Source organism: Capricornis sumatraensis, chromosome 14, assembly GCF_032405125.1.
Source record: "Capricornis sumatraensis isolate serow.1 chromosome 14, serow.2, whole genome shotgun sequence".
Lineage (NCBI taxonomy): Eukaryota > Metazoa > Chordata > Mammalia > Artiodactyla > Bovidae > Capricornis > Capricornis sumatraensis.
This window is the reverse complement of record NC_091082.1, coordinates 47412259-47435947: the sequence shown is the minus strand read 5'-3', so window position 1 is coordinate 47435947 and position 23689 is coordinate 47412259. Positions and strand designations below refer to the sequence as shown.

General features: G+C 37.4%; 1 protein-coding gene across 1 annotated transcript in view; it reads right to left on the bottom strand.

The window, feature by feature from the left end:
* SUCO (SUN domain containing ossification factor) overlaps nt 1–23399 on the bottom strand; it is an 89677-nt gene extending 66278 nt beyond the window's left edge. The window contains exons 1-3 of the mRNA XM_068985733.1: nt 23338–23399; nt 1997–2105; nt 223–333 (exon numbers count right to left, since the gene is read on the bottom strand). Of these exons, the coding sequence (XP_068841834.1) occupies nt 223–333; nt 1997–2105; nt 23338–23399 (282 nt within the window). The remainder of the gene's footprint in view (nt 1–222; nt 334–1996; nt 2106–23337) is intronic.
* Nucleotides 23400–23689: the final 290 nt, after the last annotated feature.

Sequence of the window (23689 nt, the reverse complement as noted above, 5' to 3'; positions counted from 1 at the left end):
TATACTACAAGGAAAATGGTCACATTTACTATTACATCAGTAATTTTTAATTTTCTCAAAAACAGTAACTAACAGGTGACTAGTATTAAAGCCAGTTGCATGGTATCACAAAAAGAAAGAGGAAAAAAAAAATATACAATATGTTGACCAAATAAATGTATTCTATGTTGTGAAGTGGTTTGAAAAGCTGTATCATTCAAAAATCAAAGCAACAAATCTTACCTGTACATTCACAATGTAGTCATCTTTTAATTTGTTTTCTTCTGGAGGAACAGGTAAGCTTGAATCTACTTTTCCCGATAATTCAGCATTGACAGGTCCCCCTCTTTCATCCTATATTGCAACAAAGAAAAGGCCGACTGATAAAATTGCTTCACAAAACAGTCCTGAAGCAATATTAAGACTGTCTTTCCATACAACCAAAACACTTTATTGTGATTTTAATAATTTTGTTTCCATGCTTATTGTCTACCTTCATGCATTACTCTCCTTACTGCTTCACTTCAAATGTATACTACATGTGTACACTAGCAGTACAGTAATGAGCATAGCTGCCTTCCAAATATACACTACATTTGATTTCTTAATAAGCACTTTAGTCCTACCACCCAGCACTATATGTTAGACACACAGGAAGATCAGTAAATATCTGGTAAATATATATGCTTATAGCTTTTTGTGTCATCTCTTTTGATACTGTTAAGTTAGAATTTCAGATATATTTTCTTTAAATGTATATTCTGGCATATAAGTTTCATAAAAGCAAAGTTCATATCCATCATATTCTAACCCTATAAAGAACATAATAGGTAACCAAATGTTTACTAAAAGAATGTCTATTTCCCCTTCCTTAACACTTTGCTTAAATTCATTTTTAACAACATTTAAGTCTTATTTCTCATCAAAGAGATCAGCTTTAAGTCTTACAGATCGTGCATAGACGCATACAATTATACTTTTTTGGAGAGGTATCCAGCAAGAGTCTTCAAAATTTTAACTGCTCTATCCTTGAAACAGATCCTGTATAACTCAGAAATTTAAATCCATTCTAAACATCATGTCAAAAAAAGAAAACACCCAAGCATATAATTAAAAGTTTATGCATACACACACACACACAAATGCAGACACAAACACGCATGTATAAACACAACTGAGAGCCTCGCAGCCAAAAAAGTGCTTAAATAAATTTAACATATCCATATAATGGAATAAAAATGTAGCTATTCAAAATAATACAGTAACATACAAAGGTAGCCACAGATACTGCTGGGGAAGAGGGGAAGTCAACTTGTGCAATATTTATGGCATTTCACTAAAAATTAAAACATTAATTTGTGAGCTATGATGTATCTATACCCAAAGACAATGGTCTGATTGTTTTAATAAGAAACAGCAAATTATGGTTCCTTTGGGGATGGGAAGGGGATACAAGATGAATATCTTACAGTGTCTATAAATTATTCCTCTAATTTAAAATAAGTACGTTGATTTTCGGGGGGGTGGGTGAGGGGAAGCCAAATCTAGTTGAAGTCAATAATCACCTTTTACGATTTAAAATGATAATAAACTATTTAGAGACCATCAGATTTTTTTGCCTCTGTCTATTCATTCTACCCAATTATATGAAACAAAGTACATAGCCAATCATTTCAGGTTCTCCCTACAATTCTCATTTCTAATAGTTTTTAATTTATAAGACTCAGGTTTCTTTAGAGACACTTTAAGTAGTTAAAGTATTAAAAAGAGAGTCCTAGTTTTCAGTTCTCTGAACAGGTACTATTTTTCTCCTTATAATATAAGCAATAAGAATAAATAAATAAATATTTAGGTTAATTTCAGAATTACCTAAGTAACTCCTCAAAGTATAGCAAAGAAAATTACAAATCTCCATCAAAAATAACGTCACAGTATTTTTGAAATATTTTTACTCCAAATGTTTTGAGAAGACAGAAAGCTAATACACAAATTACAACTTCATCTTTATTTAAGGTACCTTTTTCTGGGATTGTACATCTTCATTTTCTAGTGCACAATTGTCATCTTGAGAGTAATACAATGAAGCTGAAGAACTCTCTTTACAACACACATGCCAACTTGGAAGCCTGTAAAACATCCACCGTCACCATCCAAAAAAAAAAAGAGTAAGGTTGTTAAATCAACATATTCCATACCATGAACTAGAATTTGAGGCAAGAGACAAACAGATGGTTCTTATCCTAATGTTCTTGACAATTTGACCATTTAATGATGAAGACAAATGTACATAAGACAAAGGTTTTTTATTTAATACCCTAAGAAAAATATAAAGTGTTATCAGCACTCCAAGTAAGACATCATTAATCTCACAAAGGTAAAACAGGAAATACTTCACAATAATAAGAGTATCTGACAATTATCACAGAAGGAACAGAGAAAGTTGACGAACAGCTAACCTCCTCAAAAGCACCAGATGCCACTGTTGTTCTAAATTCTACCAAATATTTAAGAACAGATAATGCTAACGCTACCTGAACTATTTCAAAGTATAGAAGTAAAGCTTCCAAATTATTTCATAGGGAACAAAACAATGATATCAAAAATTAATGGAAACAGTACATATATATAAATACTATAGGTTAATAATACATATGAAATCAGACACAAAAGTTCTGAAGAAAATAAAAAAGAAAAAATCTCCATTAACATACCCAAGATGCAACACACCACTGTTACGGTCAAGTAGAGTTTAGCTCTGATATTCCAAAATGGTTTAGAATATATTTACTTTGCTATGCAAAAATATCAAGGAAAAGAAATCTCATTATCATCACCAAAGGACATCTGATAAATTTATGCAGCCATCCAGATTTTAAAAGTCAATAAAATAGTAATACGTAGATATTTAACATGAGAAATACACAGTACATGCATAACACATAAGCCTAAGAGTCACTATCATAATCAGTGAAGAAACCAAAATATCCCTATTTAGATCTGAAACAAGACAAGAATGTCCATTATCACTAGTATTACATAATACGAGGACAAAGGCAGTATAAAAACAGGAAAGGATACAGTAAAATTACCAATAACTGCAGATGAGTTTATATGGTTGGAAAGCTAAAAAGTGTTAAAAGAAGGCTTGGGTATAAAATAATATTCCTAACCCACTCCAGTACTCTTGCCTGGAAAATCCCACTGAGGAGGCTGGTAGGCTGCAGTTCATGGGGTCGCTAAGAGTCAAGACATGACTGAGCGACTTCACTTTTCACTTTCACGCACTGGAGAAGGAAATGGCAACCCACTCCAGTATTCTTGCCTGGAGAATCCCAGGGATGGGGAAGCCTGGTGGACAGCTGTCTACGGGGTCGCACAGAGTCGGACACGACTGAAGCGACTTAGCAGTAGCAGCAGATAAAAAATTAAGAAAGAAATCAGCAGATACTCTACTCAAATCATCGCCACCAGGTGTAAGAGTTAACAGAAGAAAAGTCCCCATTTATAATAGAAACAATAAAATACCAAAGATAAACTTAGCGAGAAATGTTCTACACAAATACACATACGTGTTCTGTGTTCTTAATTGTAAAAATATTTGAAATTGATATTATTTAAGTTGAAAAAAAGTTTTACACAATTCAAAGTTATATGGAAGATCTGAAAACCACACACTGAAGTTGCAAAAAATAAAGCTTTAAAAAAATTAAGACAAACTGACTCTAAAGTTTATTTAAACAGAGTAGTCAAGAAGATTTTAATGTGGGGAAATTAGACATCTAAGAAATCACAATAATTACAACAATATAGCAGTGAGATGAAAAAGCAAAAGGGAATTCCCAGGGTGGCTGCAAAGAGAATTCCGTGGATGACAGCTGTACGTACACAAAGAGGGCAACCGAAACTAAATTGGAGGTCATCAGAAGCTCTGGAAGAGTCTTCTTTTGGAGGACGGAATTAACAGCACAAGTTAGAGGAGTCTCTGAAAATCTCAAGAACAAATCTGCATAACTAGCAGATAATTTGTAATTAAAGAGAAAAATAAGAAAACACAAGTCATATATTAGCCCCATGAAAATGGAAAAGTAAAACAGAAAAAGGAAAAGTAATCATGTTTTACTACATGGCTCAGTTGTGTCATTCATAGTCATGAATACTGATCTAATACAAATTATGACTGACTACATTACCAGGAGAATCTGATCATTTGCTGTAACATACCTAAAACTGACATTAAAACAATTATTTTAGAGAAAAAGAAGTAAACAAAATTCATCAACTAAAAGATCAAAGTGGTTTCCTTGAAAAGGAAAAATGAGGAAAGAGGGATGAAGGAATGACTACTTTGCAAAAGCAAATAAAACAAAAATCCTTGTAGAGCTATCTTTTTGTTACATCATTTTGATAAAAATTAAAATCAAATAAAACAGCAAAGTACATAATAACATATACATATAGTATGCTTCTATGTGTGCACATGTGTACTAAAGGCACCTGTACATGCATAAATTTCTCTGAAAGAATTAAAAACAAAAGGGAAAAAAAGCACCACCTTGGTTGCTTCCAGGGTGGAAAATTGAATGACTGGATAGATGGATATTTTTCACTTTTTAATACCCTAAGTCCTTTGAATTTTGAGCCATAAAAATATATTACTTATTCAAATTGTCATATAGATATATCATTATTTATTAAATATTTCCTTATTGACAGACTTTTGCATTGTTTCTCACATGGGTGTTTGTAGTTGTACTTGTCAGTGTATATATACACATATTTGGGACAGCAAAAAGTTTCAGATATTCAAAACTATGGGTGTTAGAATTTTGGTGATTATACCCCCTTATTTTCTTTATTCTTTTCTATACTTTCTAAATTTCTACTACGAGCATATACTAGTTTTATTATCAGTAATTCTGCATGTGCATATGTATATATAAATCCCAATATTCGCAGTTAGTGTGAAGACAGCCAAAAGACATTAAATCTCATGAGACTTATTTTTACTATCACATAATCAAATTCCATTATCCAAAGTTAGGAGCTTTTTGAGTGAGACTAGCACCGGAATCTGCAGTCCATGAGGTTGCAAAGAGTCAGACACAACTTGGCAACCGAACAACAAGATATGAATCAGTGGACTCAGCAGACTGTCCTCCCCGATATAAGTGGGCATCATCTAATCCTTTATGGGACTGATCAGAAGAATTTGCCCTTTTTTTCCCCTGCCTCACTATCTGAGCTGTGGCATCTCACGTTCTCTAGCCTTTTTACTGGGATTATATCTTCTGCTTCACACGGTTAATAGGCGTTCAGACTTGATCTGAATTATACCACTGGGTTTCCTCAGTCTCCAGCTTTAAGACAGTAGAATCTCTCAGATTCCATAATCGTGTGACTCAACATCTCATTTTACATATAAAGTGGGTTCTATTTCTCTGAAGAACCCTAGTACACCTGACATTAGTATGTACTACATTATTAGCATATCTACCCTACTGATAAAGCTACCCTATAGCTTTATCAATAGTATCACTGTTTACCTCTAATATATCAGTCCCTATATAAAGACAGATGCTAATTAAAGACAGACCTGCAAAGATATCCTTAATTTTGTGTATAAGAAAAAAGCCTAAAATAGATAAAAATGATCACCAACTAGGAACTGTCAAGAAATTTTAAATCACCAAAGTAAAATGAAATAACACAAACCCATACCAACTACACTGAAGAAGAATGAATCTCTATAATACAGTCTTTATTGTCAACAAGTTCTCTTAGGTGAATTAGATATGCATGCCCCATCATTAAGAATCACTGGGCCACATTAAAACAGCTAAGGGCACTTTGCTGCATGACTAAATGGATCTGATTCCATACTACTGAAGCAACTTTCAAAAACTGTACTGTGAAAACCCCAAGCCTGATGAAATTACTTTCAAAATTTTTTAGAAATTCAGCACCAGAAATCACAACAAGCAAGATAAATGCAGCCCGACACTCTCCCCTCAGACTCTATTACTACTGATTAAATCGATTGTGAGCCAAGTATATCCTCTTACACTTAAACTCTTTGAGAATCGATTTCATATCCCTAACTACTTTAGCCCCTCCCCATATAGCCAAAACCTGCAAGCATCAGGTGTTTAACAAATACTTACTAAAGAGGGTTCTTAGGGGAACTGTTTTGTAGCACACAGCAGAAACAAAATTCAATCACTTTTCATTCCTCTTCCCATCAGCCCCATCTCCTGCCTTGACCACTACCACCACCTCCCCAACTCAACCACCGATCCACCACCCCCTCACACAAACACAAAACATAGAATCTGGAAAATAAGACGACAATTGTGTCTTGTTGTCACCCCCCCCTCCACCGCCACCCCACTAATGTGGCATGGATTCACCATTCATATGGAAAGGTATCAACTTTTAGAGTAGATGTAATTAAAAGTCTTGTGAAATTTGCATTTGAGTGTCATTTAGGATACAAAAAGCTAACCATCTTCTAAAACCTGTAAACTAAATTATAAAGCAGAATAATTTTTTTATTAAAGAGGAAAATATAGGGCACATTACAAAATATTAGAGCAGAAGACCACAGGTCAAAACTGGTAGGTAGGATGCAGGTAAAACAGCAGCACGAAAACTATCCTTCTGAGCCCATCTGGAGACAAACTGAATACAAAAGAGCTACTCTTTCAACTCAAGAAGATAAAGGACAGTTTAAATCTAAGGAAAAAAGGACTCTTAAGGACAGAAATCACTGAAAGAAAAACCAAACCAAAAGATTAAAACCAAAAGTTGATTCTCCAAGGAAAATATTAAAAAGACAAACTTCTGGAAAAACTGGTAAAGGAGAGTTGGTGCTATGAATTAACAAAATATGTTCTAGAAGCATGAAATAGCCACAGGCAAGACATATTTTTTTAATTATAAAATATTAACAGCTATATATACTAATATATTTGAAAACTCAGAAGACATGGATGTTTCTAGAAAAATAACAAAATTGGGACAAAGTATACAAAAATTGGAATTCACTGACAATAATGTAAAAATTTTGAGTGGATTAATCAACACCTTATCTAGAGAAAAGGAAATCCCAATCTTTTTTCCCCCTACTTTTCCTTTGGAAATAATTTGAAGCTTTCAGAAGAAATGCCAACATAGTACAAAGAGCAACTGCAAACCCTCTCTACCTTCTGTGACCCATTTGTCCCGTCATTTGCCATTCTCACAGCAAGTTCATGGCCCTCTCTCTTTCCCCACTCCATGTAATCTATCTCAAAGTATCTCTGTACGTGTTTCCTCAGAAAAAAGGATACTTTCTTACACAACCACACTACAATTAACAATCTGAGTAAATGTTAACTGACACAATTAATCTATGTCCCCAGAGGTGTCCTTTCAGCATTCCCCCTCCCCTCCTCAACCCCAAGCACAGAATCAAGTCTAAGACCATGTCCTGTGTCTTTAGCCTCCTTTAACCTGGAACAGTTCTTGGCCTTTATCTTATATGGTACTGACACTTTTGAAGGACATAATCCTTTTATTTTTAAATACCATGGTCCTTTTTTTGAGGTTTGTCTTATGTTTCAACACGACCAGATTCAGGTTATATATTCCTAGCTGGAATCCTTCATAAGCAATGTGTCTTTCTCAGAGTACCATCTCCAGAAGCACAGGATATCCATCTGTTTCAGTACTTGCAATTCCACTTTTACATACTTCTTAAGAGAAATGAAAACTATGTGTACAAAAATGCCCACAATAGCTTTTACTCCTAATAGCCAAAACCTGAAAGTTGTCCAGATGCTCAACAACAGGAGAATATAAATAAACTGTAGTATACTCATACAATGTATTATACTAGTTCTCACAATCAAAAGGAATGAATTACAAATGAATGAAATAAGACGGATAAATGTTGGAAACATTACACTGAGTGAAAGAAGTCAGACACAAGAATAAATACTGTATTAATTCTATTTAAATAGGTTTCCAGAAGTAGCAAAACTAATCCATGGTGATAGAAACCAAATCTCCAGTTGCTTCGAGGAATTCTGTAGAATGTGACATGAGAAAACACTCTGGAGTGATAGAAATGCTCTACATCTTGATGGGTGTGTTACACAGATGTATGCATTTGTCAAAACTGATCCAACTATACAGTTGACAACATATGCACTTAGCTGTATGTAAATTATTTCAATTTAAAAAATAAGCAAAAAAGTCAATATTTTCCTCCCCAGCAATAACAAGATAGAAAATAAACCATTAGCAGTAACAATTTTTTAAAATAATTTAGAAATTAACCTTAAAAACTACACAACCATTTACAGAGGAAAAAATGTTAACTCTAATAAAGACCATAAAATGAAGAGACAACTGAAGATCTAGTATGTTCATGGATGGAGTGCTGCTGACAGCAAAGTAAAGACAGCAGTTCTCCCCGAACTAATTCAGCACTCCAATATAATTCTTATCAAAATACCTGAAGGATCCTTACCATATAGCACAGGGAACTCTACTCAATACACTGTAATAATGTGGGAAAAGAAAATGAGAAAGAACAGATGCATGTATATATATAACAATCACTCTGCTGTATGCCTGCAACTGACACAACACTGTAAATTTACTATATACTCCAATATAAACTAAAAAAAATTTTTTTAAGAAAATCCTAGAGAAAAAAACCTGAAGGATGTTCTAAATATGGAAAAACTGATCTAAGAATAACTATATTAGCAAAAAAAGCAAAGGCAAGTGGTTCACCTTGCCAGATAATTAAAATTTATCGCAAAACCACTCTAATTAGTCTACAGTATTAGGACAGCAAAAGATAAGCAAATGGAACAGAATACTCCCAAATGCATTTGTTGGTATAAAGTCTCTCTTTAGAAGCAGCATACATGCAAAGGGCCCAATAAATACTCAGTGAATAAATGACATCAGCCCTTCCTGAGGCATCTGTCACACTACTCAGAATTCACATAACGGTGATTCCAGTAACTAAAACAAGTTAGTGTTTTTGTTTTTTTTTAAAGTGTCAGCTAGAAGGAAATAGGAAAAAGAATGAGATTAATAGCATTATACCATTTACGCAAATTTTAAAACATATAAACAAAACATTATTTTTGGAAGAAATCAGAAATCTAAGTAAATACATGAAGATTAACTGGAAAAACACATCAAATATACTCCAGGGTAAATGCCCAACATGGGGGAGATAGAAGCGAAAATGAAGATAGAATATAAAAGAGTAATGATGTAAAGTGGAGGGAAAAAGGGGGACCTATGCTGGGAGGGATTGGGGGCAGGAAGACAAGGGGACGACAGAGGATGAGATGGCTGGATGGCATCACCGACTCAATGGACATGAGTTTGAGTGAACTCCGGGAGTTGGTGATGGACAGGGAGGCCTGGCGTGTTGCGATTCATGGGGCCACAAAGAGTCGGACACGACTGAGCGACTGAACTGATAAAGAATGTAGCATAAACTGAGTATGACCAATCCGATTCTAAGTATCTGATGTCTCTAGAAGAGAACACAGTCTCTCTTTAATGCGTCAAACTGTTTACATTAAAATATTAATTTAACTTTTACAAATAAAGAAAATTAACCTCAGAAGTTAATTGGTCAAAAGTCACTCAACCAATCTAGATCTCTCCAAAGCCTATCATCTTTCTGTCCTGCTACATTTCCCATGTCATATTCTCTAGTCAACAGATAAATGAAAAGAAAGGTGAGAAAATAACATTCATCCATTCTCTTAAGAACTGATCATGTTGTTAAGACTAGTTACTGCAGATACAAATATAAGAACTATCATAAAGCAGGGGCAATGTTTACCCCTTGACTTAGATACCAGCCCCAAGAGACAAAGTTTTGTAGTGTAGTGGCTAGGGCATGGACTTCAGAGTCAAAACTTGTTGTTCAGTCACTAAGGCCTGTCCAATTCTTTGTGACCCCATGGACTGCAGCACTCCAGGCTTCTCTGTCCTTTCCTATTTACCAGTTTGTTCAAATTCATGTCCATTGAAATGGTGATGCTATCTAACCATCTCATCCTCTGCCACCCCCTTCATTTCCTTCAGTCTTTTCCAGCATCACGGTCTTTTCGAAAGAGTCAGTTCTTCGCATCAGGTAGCCAAAGTATTGGAGCTTTAGCAATAGTCCTTCCAAGGCATATTCAGGGTTAATTTCCTTTAGGATTTACTGGCTTCATATCCTTGCAGTCCTGGGGACTCAAGAGTCTTCTCTAGCACCACAATTCAAAAGCATCGATTCTTTGGTGCTCAGCCTTCTTTATAAACCAACTCTTACATCCTGGGTTCCCCCTTTTATTATGTGCATTCTCTTAGACAAACTAATTACAAAAGCTGTAAGTCTCAATATAAACACTGTAAAACAGGAAAATGAAATAACGCATGTGCAATGCTTCAGTTCAGCTACTCAGTTGTGTCCGACTCTTTGCAACCTCATGGACTGTAGCACACCAGGCTTCCCAGTCCATCACCAACTCCCAGAGTTTACTCAAACTCACATCCACTGAGTTGGTCATGCCATCCAACCATCTCATCTTTTGTCGACCCTTCTCCTCCTCCCTTCAATCTTTCCCAGCATCAGGGTCTTTTCTAATGAGTCAGTTCTTCACACCAGGTGGCCAAAGTCCTAATGGAGCTTCAGCATCAGTCCTTCCAATGAATATTCAGGACTGATTTCCTTTGGGATTGACTGACTGGTTTGATTTTGCAGTCCAAGGGACTCTCAAGAGTCTTCTCCAACACCACAATTTAAAAGCATCAATTCTTCAGCACTCAGCTTTCTTCATAGTCCAACTCTCACATGCATACACAACTAATGGAAAAACCATAGCTTTCACTAGATGAACTCTTGCCGACAAAGCAATGTTTCTTTTTTAATATGCTGTCTAGGTTTATAGCTTTTCTTCCAAGAAGCAAGCGTCTTTTAATTTCATGGCTACAGTCACCATTTGCAGTGATTTTTGGAGCCCAAGAAAATAAATTTGCCCGTCTATTTGCCATTAAGTGATGAGACTGGATGCCATGATCTTCATTTTTTGAATGCTGAGTTTATGTCAGCTTTTTCACTTTCCTCTTTCATTTTCATCAAGAGACTCTTCAGTTCTTCTTTGCTTTCTGCCATTAAGTGGTGTCATCTGCATATCTGAGGTTATTGATATTTCTCCTGGCAATCTGGATTCCAGCTTGTGCTTCATCCAGCCCAGAATTTTACATGATGTCTTCTGCTTCCCTGGTGGCTCAGACAGTAAAGCATCTGCCTGCCATGTGGGAGACCTGGGTTCGATCCCTGGGTTGGGAAGATCCCCTGGAGAAGGAAATGGCAACCCACTCCAGTACTCTTGCCTGGAAAATTCCATGGACTGAGGAGCCTGGTGGGCTACAGTCCATGGGGTTGCAAAGAGTCAGACACGACTGAGCGACTTCATTTTCACTTTCTATTCTGCATATAAGTTAAATAAGCAGGGTGACAATATACAGCCTTGACGTATACTCCTTTCCCAATCTGGAACCAGTCCATTGTTCCATATCCGGTTTTAACTGTTGCTTCTTGACCTTCATACAGATTTCTCAGGAGACAGCTAAGTTGGTCTGATATTTCCACCTCTTGAAGAATTTTCCACAGTTTCTCATGACCCACAGTAAAAGGCTTTAGCGTAGTCAATGAAGCAGAAGTAGATGTTTTTCTGGAATTCTCTTGGTTTTTCTATGATCCAGCGGATGTTTGCAGTTTGATCTCTGGTTCCTCTGTCTTTTCTAAATCCAGCTTGAACATCTGAAAGTTCTCAATTCACGTACTGTTGAAGCCTGGCTTTGAGAATTCTGAGCGTTACTTTGCTAGCATGAGATGAGTGCAACTATGTAGTAGTTTGAACATTCTTTGGTATTGTCTTTCTTTGTGACTGGAATGAAAACTGACCTTTTCCAATCCTGTGGCCACTTCTGAGTTTTCCAGATTTGCTGGCATATTGAATGCAGCACTTTCACAGCAGCATCTTTTAGGATGTGAAATAGCTCAACTGGAATTCCATCACCTCCACTAGCTTTGTTCGTAGTGATGCTTCCCAAGGCTCACTTGACTTCACACTCCAGGATGTCTGCCTCTAGGTGAGTGATCACACCACTGTGGTTATCTGGGTCATGAAGATCTTTTTTGTATAGTTCTGTGTATCCTTGCCACCTCTTCTTAATACCTTCTGCTTCTGTTAGATCCATATCATTTCCGTCCTTTATTGAGCCCATCTTTGCATGAAATGTTCCCTTGGTATCTCTAATTTTCTTGAAGAGATCTCTAGTCTTTACCATTCTGTTGTTTTCCTCTATTTTTTGCACTGATTGCTGAGGAAGGCTTTCTTATCTCTCCTCACTATTCTTTGGAACTCTGCATTCAAATGGGTATATCTTTCTTTTTCTCCTTTGGCTTTCGCTTCTCTTTTCTCAGCTATTTGTAAGACCTACTCAGACAACCATTTTGCCTTTTTGCATTTCTTTTTCTTGGGGATGGTTTTGATCACTGCCTCCTGTACAATGTCATGAACCTCCATCCACAGTTCTTCAGGCACTCTGTCTATCAAACCTCATCCCTTGCATCTATTTGTGCAATGCTTAGTCTGGCATAGAATTTGCACTCAAATTGCAGCAGTTGCTATCAGCTGCTGTCCTTCTCATCGTCTTTGATTTATCGAATTCCAAAGTAGTGAAAACAGTTGTTTCTAGGTATCTTGGTTCTACAACCCTCTTTAGATGCCAAAATCCATGGACGCTCACATCCCTTGCAGGAGGCCCTCAGCATCTTTGGATTCAATCAACCTCAGATGGAATTGGGTTGGATAATTTGAAGCATACAGGAGGCTACTCCAACCTCTTACATTCCTTCTGGCTGCCAAACAAATGTGTATGAACTCACACCTACCATTCTCCAAATATTTTCTATTTCTGCTCACAAAAGTTTATCAATCACCTCTCTCTTTTGAAAACAAGGTCCTTTTCTCAATTTTCAAGCTTCTCAGGCTATCTGGGACTTTTCTATTTCTGACCTCATTAAACTTCTTTCCCTAGTTTCTTCCTTCTCTTCAGAGCCTTAGTTTGCTTGTCACCTTTCTTTGTTCTAAGTATCTGCAGCAACTCCATGTTCAGTCAAAAGATTTTGTTTCCTAAATGATCCCCTCTACAAGAACAGCTCCAGCCAAAGTGTCATCTTTACTGAAGTCTGCATTTAAGTGCCTATATAAAGTCTCCCTTGTAGCTTCCTTTGTGGCTCAGCTGGTAAAGAATCTGCCTGCACTGCAGGAGACCTGAGTTCAATCCCTGGGCTGGGAAGATCCCCTGGAGAAAGTAAAGGCTACCCACTCTAGCATTCTGGCCTGGAGAATTCCATGGACTGTATCGTCCATGGGCCCGCAAAGAGTCAGACACGACTGAGCAACTTTCACTCATACAACATCTCCACCAGGACATTCTACTCAACTGAACCAAAAGTTCCTTCTCTTTTAAAACTCTTTGCAACTCTTCTAATTCTTTTTTAATACCTCCAATTCCTCTAGTTGCCCAAGTTAAAAGAAACAAGTTCACTCCTCTCTGAACTTTATCTCAGATTCCTAATTTTAGACCCTAGAATTTATTTTCTCAACCATCATCAGCTCCAAGAAAGCAGCTACTTTGTTTTGTCCACCAGAATCCTGCATAGAACACAGCAAACAGAAGTCTCAGTAAACATCTTTAAACACTGAGATAGATGACAGAAAGGCAACGTCAAAGACCAAGAGCTGGTCAGAGGCAAACCAAAACCCAGTTCCTTTCAATCACAGCCCAATGCTGTTTCTACTGCACTGCCAACCTGCCAACCTATCACCAAACCTATCACTGACTTGCTCAAAACCTCTGTTCAACACACCCTCTCCATTTCTGCTGCCAAGTGAAGTCCTTGTTAAGACAAACTTCAACTATTCCAATTGCTTTTCATTTAGTATTCATCCCTCCAGCCGTTCTTCTCTGAGAAATATCTAGTACAATGATGTCAAAATAACAGTCTCCAAACACCACTTCTCTTGCTGGATCTTCGCTGCCTAATTCCTTGGTTTAACATGCAAAACCCATCATAATCTCCAGAAAACATTTGGAGATGTTCCAAATCCATTTATACAGAGGACAAAGTGACTATGCCATTTTACAAAGCAGACTTAAACATCGAGGTGGGGTGCTGGAAGCAATCCCCCACAAATACCAAGGAATGACTCTATTTCCTACTCAGGTTTGTCTGCTTACTATCATTTCCACCCATATCCAGTACACTGTCTCCTTTACCCATAACTCTTTCTCATTTCTCCTGACAATTAAGGTCTGCCCACTACAGGCAGGCAAGCAGAAACACAGACACACAAACCAGGGAAAGGCCACTATTCATATTAGCAGTACCAGTATATCTTTTTTCAGTCTGTGAAGTGCCTGTATTCCACAGAAGCAAAGTTTTATGAACCACGGACATCATTTCTCTTAAAACCAAGTCTTATCTGACAACTCCTCTCCAGTTTTTCTCTTCAAGCACCTTCTAACCAACTCAGCTTTTTGTACTGTTCACTAATGCTCAAATTAGGTATCTCAGAATGTTAACAGTGCAAAAGAAAAATCTCAGAATTCATTTAATTTGGTAGTAACTACTGGAACACACAAAAAAATATTCCAGAGTTAGCAAACCTATAAGGTAAGTGGCTTAGGCGTTTTTTTAAAAGCTTCATGAATGAATAATTCCAATATTCATTCCTCATTGAGTCAATCCAGTCAACCTCATTTTTTAGATAAGAAAACTGACAAAGAAAAGGTAGAAAAACTTGCCTAAACCCACCTATCAGCCTAAGGTAGCACAGGGTAGTGGTTAAGAGCACAGGCTGAGATTCAAAGGCTACTTGAATTCCAGTTCATTGCTTACTGATAATTTTGGCAAGTTGGTTAATTTTTCTGTGCCTTTCTTAGTCTCTTTAAAATGTGACTATCTCAAAAACAGTTTAATAAAGTCAAAATGAGTTAGTGTGTATAAAGCACTTAGAACAAAAATAAGTACCCAAAAGGTTCACTGTTAATACAGGAAAGAAAGGATTACAATCAAGTCTAACTTGGTTTCCTGCCATTTTCACTACACCAGTATCTTTGTATATTCTGACATCAACTTGTATACTCCTCAGGGCAGAGCTCAAGTCTCCTGCTTCTTCAGCAACCCCCACCACACCCAATACATTGTTGGCCACCAAATAATATTTTGAACAAACATATGGATTCCTGTTTCTGAACTCTGATACCTCAGCCTAGGATCCAACTTCTGCCAAAGTATCCAGACTGAGTGAATAACAAGAACTTACCTAACAGGGCATACTAAGAGCAAAGCACTGTTTTAAGCACTTTAAACATTTTCTCCTGTTACTGACTTCAGATACTCCATAATAAGAAATACAACATAAACTTAGTATTTACGAGCTATGTCAATGCTACAAAACATTTTCTAACGAAGTGTTACTTTTACGAAAAATATAAAATAATTTTTAACTGAGTCATTACAAAAACGAAGTCCTAAAAATAAAATCAAAGTTTCTTTAAAAAAACTCAGCATTTATAAAACAAATATATACCAAAGGACTGACATACTGCAAATACTTAAAAGCAATTTTCATTCCCTTGAGACATGTACAATTTTATTTTCTGAAACTACTTAAAATACAGCCTTGAAAACAAAACAGGTGAACATACACCTGGCACTGAAGTACCAGCTGCAACATGTACATGTTTCCAACAAAGAGTATTTAGGTTCTCACTAACGTATTTCAAATACACAAATGTCTCTACATAAAGATGACTTGAGAGAATAATAAAGCACTTAAATGTTTAGTAAACATCTCTTTCCTTTCATTAAAAAGCACTAGACTATTAGGTATACATGTAGATTCATTTCTCTATTCAGATTGTTGAGAAAAGTGAAAGAATACTTAAAGAGTTCATGAACAGCTGAAAAATGAAATAGCCAACATCCAAACGTGTTTGGAGCTGACATCTCTTGTTTTTTTCAATGTCTGCCAAGACATTTCTTACTGTCTACTACTTGCATCTATTCCAATACATCCCCGAATGTTTAATAATCTAAAAAGGCTCTTTTGAAATACATCCAGTTCTTTAAACAATAATTCCAAAGGATATTATAAGTAAATTATTTATCATTTTTTACTGAAGACACGTGTTCAGCTTTTACACAAAGACATCATACACCTTCTCTCACAGACTTTTTCCTATTTAGGCAATCTGGTTTCATCTCATTTGTCTGAAGGGATCTGACACTGTTTTTAACAATCCAAAACCTCTTTTAAGTACCAGACATTGTTTATGGAATGTATATCCCAGACTAAAAATAAACTTTCTTCCCAAACTCACATAAAGTTCCATAAGAAAGTGTTTAATTTTTTCTACTGAGATATAATTGATATATAACATTTTATTGGTTTCAGGTGTACAATATGATTCAATATTAGTATTTATTGCAATACGACTGCCACAAAAGTTTAGCTGACATCCACCATCACCAGTACAAATGCTTTTTCTTGTGATGAGAATTCTTAAGATCTACTCTCTTAGCAACTTTCAAACATACAATACACTATTGTTACTTACACTCGCCATGCTGAACATTACATTCCCATAACAACACAGACTTTTTTTTAAAGTCATCAAATGATTTGGAGAAAAAGGGTTATTTTATTATTTTACTTATTCTGAATATTATTTGATTCAGAAAAGAAGCAGATTTAGAGTCTTTAAAAAGTTATAGAAACAAAACATAGAGGAAAAAAAAAATCTCCAGATCAAAGATAGAGTTGAGATTTTTCAAGGAAAAATTTTTCCCCCAAGGAAATTTCTAATCATTATCTTTAAAAGGGGGGCGGGGGAGGGGGGGAACTGCTTATAAAAATATATGCAAAAAAAAAAATCAAGTTTCTTATTTTTCTGCTCACTTAGGCATATTGACAAATGAGCAAGAAACCAGCAAAACTGTCAGAGAAAACGCAAAATAAAGGGTACAGAGACAAAATTACAAACCAAGAAATAAACCTCTTAAATCAATGAAAACTAGGTGACATATCCTCAGAAAAATTACTATCAATACTAAGGCCAAAAAGGCCAACAAAACAGATTACCCTGAATTAGGTTATCTATCAAACTCTCCCCTAGTGTGACTGCCACTTCACCATTCTCAAACCATTTTGTGGATGAGAACTGAAGCTCACAGAGGTAACTTGTCCCAGGACACACAACTAGAGATAGACCATATCTATTACAGAATACAAAGTCTTCCCTTCGAGTTCCTAAAGACCTTTTAAACTATTTTTGGTAACTATCTCTCAAATGTATGAGAATCGTTTAAATGTCAGGCTCCTCTCTCATTAGCTCTAAATATGAGCTCCTCTAAGATGATCCTTTTCGGTGCAAAAAGAAAAAAATAGATTTTTTTAGTCTTAAATAAACTAAACCACTCTGTGGGAGATGCTGATAATGGAAGAATTTTTGCATGTGGTGGAGGCAGAGATCAAGTATTGAAAGTAATCTCTGTACCTTCTGCTCAATCTTGCTATGAACCTAAAAATACTCTAAAAAAAAGTTAACTTTTCATTTATTTAGCTTTACCAAGATTAATATAAGGATTCACACTCCATCTAAAGGTCAGCCAGTCATAACAGCAGAGACTATACAGGCTGAAAGTCAAGGAAAGAATGAAAGTTCCATAAACAGTAAATCATAAAATATATTTTACTTCCAGCATATTGTGATACAATATCATTTACATGTGCCCAATGAAGCAGATTCAGGGATTAACTTATTTAGTTTTAACTAAACTGACTCTCACAACATGGAGAAGTGGCTCTGAAAAAATTCCCACAAAGATAACAATAAGGGAAGCATAAGCCAACAACAAAATCGCAGGGCTAAGAACAAGCTATTATTCATCCCCATTATGATGTAAAATAATTTAGTCAATTACACACCTCTCACCAAATTATTACTTTTTAAATAAGAACAAAAAGTCTGTTAACAAAGTATTAGATTATTTTCTTTCTCACTTTTCTTAATTACCTAATTTGTGTCACTTATTATATACAGTGATTAGTATATAAATACACTAATACCGTATTTGCACATGTATAAATCTTATAAACAACTAAGTACATAATAAAGCTACATACACAATGTTTTTCTGATGAGCTCAGTTCAGATGCTCAGTTGTGTCCGACTCTTTCCTACCCCATCAATCGCAGCATGCCAGGCCTTCCTGTCAATCACCAACTCCTGGAGGCCAGCTAAACCCATGTCCATTGACTCGGTGATGCCGTCCAACTATCTCATCCTCTGTCGTCCCCTTCTCCTCCTGCCCTCAATCTTTCCCAGCATCAGGGTCTTTTCCAATGAGTCAACTCTTCGCATCAGGTGGCCAAAGTATGGGAGTTTCAGCTTCATCATCAATCCTTCCAAAGAAATCCCAGGACTGATCTCCTTTGACTGTCAAGAGTCTTCTCCAACACCACAGTTCAAAAGCATCAATTCTTCGGCGCTCAGCTTTCTTTACAGTCCAACTCTCACATCCATACATGACCACTGGAAAAACCATAGCCTTGACTAGACAGATCTTTGTTGACAAAGTAATGTTTCTGCTTTTTAATATGCTGTCTAGGTTGGTCATCACTTTCCTTCCAAGGAGTAAGCATCTTTTAATTTCTGATGAGGGGAGGACACAAAAAAATCTGAATGTCTACCACTTAAGGCAACTGTTTTTTTTTTTCCTTTTTTTGAATGGTGATCAACAGAATGCAAGCAGCCCCAAGAAGCTGAAAAAGTCAAGAAGTAGATTCTTCCCCTTAGAGTCTCAAGGAACCAGGCCTGCTGACACCTTGACTTTAGCCCAGTTAAGACTTATTTTGGACTTTTGACCCACAAAACTGATAATAAATGTATGTTGTTTTAAGTCACTAAATTTTTGGTAACTTGTTACAGCAGCAATAGAAAACTAACAGAGAGGACTCCTGGGACTTGGGGCTTTTACTGCTAAAACCAGGATAAGTTGGTCACCCTATTTTCAGGTTTTCAATGACAGTAACAACATCTGCTACATAATGAGCATGCAAAAAACCTTTGTTGAATGAGTTTATGGTGAAATATATAGATAATGTACCCTTACTATGTTACAAAGATCTATCATATATATTCTCTCTTGTATTATCATCCTAAAACCCTGTGGGCTGTGAATGAATTAGTTTTCCCACTTTTAGGATATAAGAAATAAGATTCGAAGACACCACAAAACATGTCCAAGGACACAGATCTACTAAGTGATGGAGCCATAACTACAATATAGGCTTTCTGGCCCATAATCAAAAGGATTACAGCAATCAGGATCCTATGAATCAGGCAGCCTAGGTTCAAATCCAAGCTTCAGAGCTTAATAGCTGCTTTGCCTTAGCCAAGTTACTTCTCTACTTCCTCAACTGTAAAATGTAAAATTAATTTATCATATGCACATAGTGTTGTTGTGAAGATTAAAGGTGCTGAAGATTAAAGGTGCTAAAATGTACAAAGTACACACCACAGGTTTGGCAAAGAGGTAGCTAACAATAAATAACAGCTATCATAATTATTCTTGCTGTTAGCTATAGTACATTTATGCCTAGAATACTATGCTACTTGATAATCACATAAAAGTATGAAAAAAGGAAAAAAATAGCAACCAGAATGAATAGTAAAGATTGGATGGGTCTTCTGTGAAAGTAATCTAAGGTTAGGACTCCAGGCTGGAAAGACAAAAGGAGAGGGGAGACATAATCAAGATCTGTAAATATGTGACAATATAAATGAGGTGGTTACAAAATGCAGTAATATTGGTAGGATGAGGAGGCTGGAAATTTAGAAACTAGAGTGTTGTAGTATAAACATATAGCACTCAAAAATCGACAAAATGATACAACTTAGAAATGAATCACAAAATCTTGGAACACTTTACGAATGACAAAGACAAAAATGACTCTTTTGCCAAACCTGCTGAACCCTAAAATGGCATTAGGCTAAGGGAGAACGGAGATGTTGAGAAATGCCCTAACAGAGCAGACTGTAGCTCTGTTAGGACCAGATCGCCAGGTGAGTCAGTGACTTAATTTCATTATTCCAATTTCCCAAGGAAGAAAAGTCTCCTTACCAATCACACCATACACCACTCCTCTTCCTGATGTCATCATGACCCTTCCAAAATATTCTCAAGCCTTAATATTCTACCTTAATGCCTTCCCACTGCTTCAGTAGAGGGCAATTAAAATCTCTCTGAATTTGGCAGTGCAAACAAATCTCAAAACAAACTAACCCAATTGTTTCTTAAACAAAAACTTCTTAAATTTTGCATTACTTAAACCCTCAATATCTATTTTTCATTGTGAAAATCAACAAACTTTACAGAACTTTATGACTATTATTTTCAATAGGCCAACTGATTTCTTTTCCCCTAACAGGTCACGGCATCATCGACTCAATGGACCTGAGTCTGAGGAAATTCCAGGAGACAGTGAAGCACAGAAGCCTGATGTGCTGGCAGTCCATGGGGTCGCAAAGAATCAAACACGACTGAGCAACTGAACAACAAATCATGAGCTCATCACTATTTCTAATGAATCAAGTTGAGAAACCATTCTGAGATTAGCTTAAGCAAAAGACAGCCAGAAATTAAACAAAGTAATAGAAGCACAGTTAATTTAAATCCAGAAATGATTTTTAAAACTACACTGAAATGCTTGATTTCACTGCCACCAATCAATTAAATTTTTTTCAATTCCATTTAAGGGTAGAAACTTGGAACTGGTAGATAAGTTAGTCTTGAAGACCACTGTATAGTTAGTATAAACAACACTATTTTATGATAATTATAAACTTGCTGAGACTAGATCTTAACTATTACCAGCACAAGAAGGAATGGCTATGTAATATGATAGAGGTGCTTAACTACTCTAACAATGGTAATCATATTACAATATATAAATGTATCAAATCAATATGTTCTACAATTTACACAATATGTTCTGAAATTTACACAATGTTATATGTCAGACAGTTCAGTTCAGTCACTCAGTCATGTCCAACTCTTTGTGACCCCATGAATCGCAGCACACCAGGCCTCCCTGTCAATCACCAACTCCCAGAGTTCACTCAAACTCACATCCATCGAGTCAGTGATGCCATCCAGCCATCTCATCCTCTGTCGTCCCCTTCTCCTCCTGCCCCCAATCCCTCCCAGCATCAGAGTCTTTTCCAATGAGTCAACTCTTCGCATCTGGTGGCCAAAGTACTGGAGTTTCAGCTTCAGCATCATTCCTTCCAAAGAAATCCCAGGGCTGATCTCCTTCAGAATGGACTGGTTGGATCTCCTTGCAGTCCAAGGGACTCTTGAGTCTTCTCCAACACCACAGTTCAAAAGCATCAATTCTTCGGCGCTCAGGCTTCTTCACAGTCCAACTCTCACATCCATACATGACCACTGGAAAAACCACAGCCTTGACTAGACAGACCTTTGTTGGCAAAGTAATGTCTCCGCTTTTGAATATGCTATCTAGGTTGGTCATAACTTTCTTCCAAGGAGTAAGCGTCTTTCAATTTCATGGCTGCAGTCACCATCTGCAGTGATTTTGGAGCCCAGAAAAATAAAGTCTGACACTGTTTTCACTGTTTCCCCATCTATTTCCCATGAAGTGATTGGACCGGATGCCATGATCTTCGTTTTCTGAATGTTGAGCTTTAAGCCAACTTTTTCACTCTCCTCTTTCACTTTCATCAAGAGGCTTTTTAGTTCCTCTTCACTTGGGTATATTTCAACTTAAAAAAGAACAAAAATCAGAGATCCTGGTGCGTTTTAAATGTGAATGAAAAGTGTAACCTCTTTGCCTTAAACCATTTCAGAAAGTAATGAATAACAATAACATGGTCTAAAGATGGGCAAGATCAGGGAGAAAGAGAAAAGATACATAACCTACAACTAAACAGCCAGTAGAAAGAAATGGTTATGAATACAAGGTTTCCCTCTCTCACGTACAAATTTAAATTTAAAATGAGATGAGTGTACTCACTTCCTACAAGCACTTTTTGTACCCAACGTGATGCTGGTAAGTATTAAGGTGAGGTAACACTGGTCTTACTAAAGCGTTGAGAGTAAATGTCAAAAAGGTCAAATTTCTTGTTCTCTAAAACGTCTACCAACCTACCACTCAAAATTCTTCAGCCAGGCAAGTGTCTTCTTATTTATCTATTATTTTCTGGTACAACTTCAGTGTCTTTGGAATCCGTCAGACACCCCACATTAATGAAAAAGAAAAATATTGGTGTTTTGCAGAAATAAGCTAAACAAGAAACTTAGTTTACCTAGATTTTAATGTAACAGCAAGTCACTTTGACCAAGAAGCATCTGTTCAATCAGCAAACATCACACAGCTCTGAAGAAATCCCCTCGGAGTACAGAAGGGAATTTTCAAGTGCAATGGTAATGATCCTTTGATTGATAAGCTGGCTTTCTCTGTTCCTCCCCAAAAACCCAAATGTGCCAGGGATTAACAGAAACTCCATACATAAACTTATAGACAAAGCACTCTTCCCGCCTTCAAAATGCAGGGCTTATCCTTCCATTACTAAGGGACATTATCCAAGGCACACTATCAGAAATCCCCGTGCACACTACACCTAAGACACACTACTGAACAGCTTATCATCTACCCCTTGAAAAAGGACTACATAACGCCCCCCAAAGTTTCCAACAACAGCAACCCCAAGAGTATCCGAGGCAAAGACCAGGCGAGAAAAGGGCCAGAACTACTGTTTGTACATTTCACCTTCAGAAGTCACGTTTTTAAAATCGCCTGTCGGGAACACGCCACATCCGACAAGCTTTCTGCCCTTCGCACACCATGAAACCAAGTGGCTGGTACTAAGCCCGAACAACTTAGCCAGTCTCTATCTGAACACTACCCAAACACCCCTCCATCGCCAAGGGCCAGGGTAACTGGGTACAAAGGCACCCGGGCGCTTCCTCTGCCACTTAAGACTGTAAATTCCAAAATGCACCATGAAAACCTCCATACAGAGTGCTGCCAGGCCAGTCCGCCGGGAAGTCACGGAATAATGTGTTTGTTGCTTCATAGGCGCCTCGGAGACCCGCACCCCAAAAGCCAGGATAATTTGGGGGTGTGACCTGGGCCGCTCCCTGCCCCGTCTCCCCTTACGGGAAACTCCCGTACGGTCGCGGCTACTCACCAGACCAGGGAACATAGAGAGAGGCAGGAGACCAGGGCCAAGGCCCGCCGGTACTTCTTCATCTTCTCCTCCTTCTTCCCCCTGCCAGAAGGCGGCACATCCTCCCTGCAGCTGCCACTGCCGAGGCCAAGATGGAGGAGCCGGAGCTGGAGAGTGAGGATGGGACCGAGAGTCCGAAGGGCTGCGGCGCTGGAGGACCGGCTCCGGAGCGGCTCGCGCGCTGGCTGCCCTCTCCCAGGGGCCCACGGCGGCGCCGACCCGGGCGCTTCACAGGACGACTCCGGGGAGCGCCGCTGCTGCCGCGGCCGCCGGCTCGTCCGCGCCCGCCTTCTCCAGCCGCCACCTCCGCTGC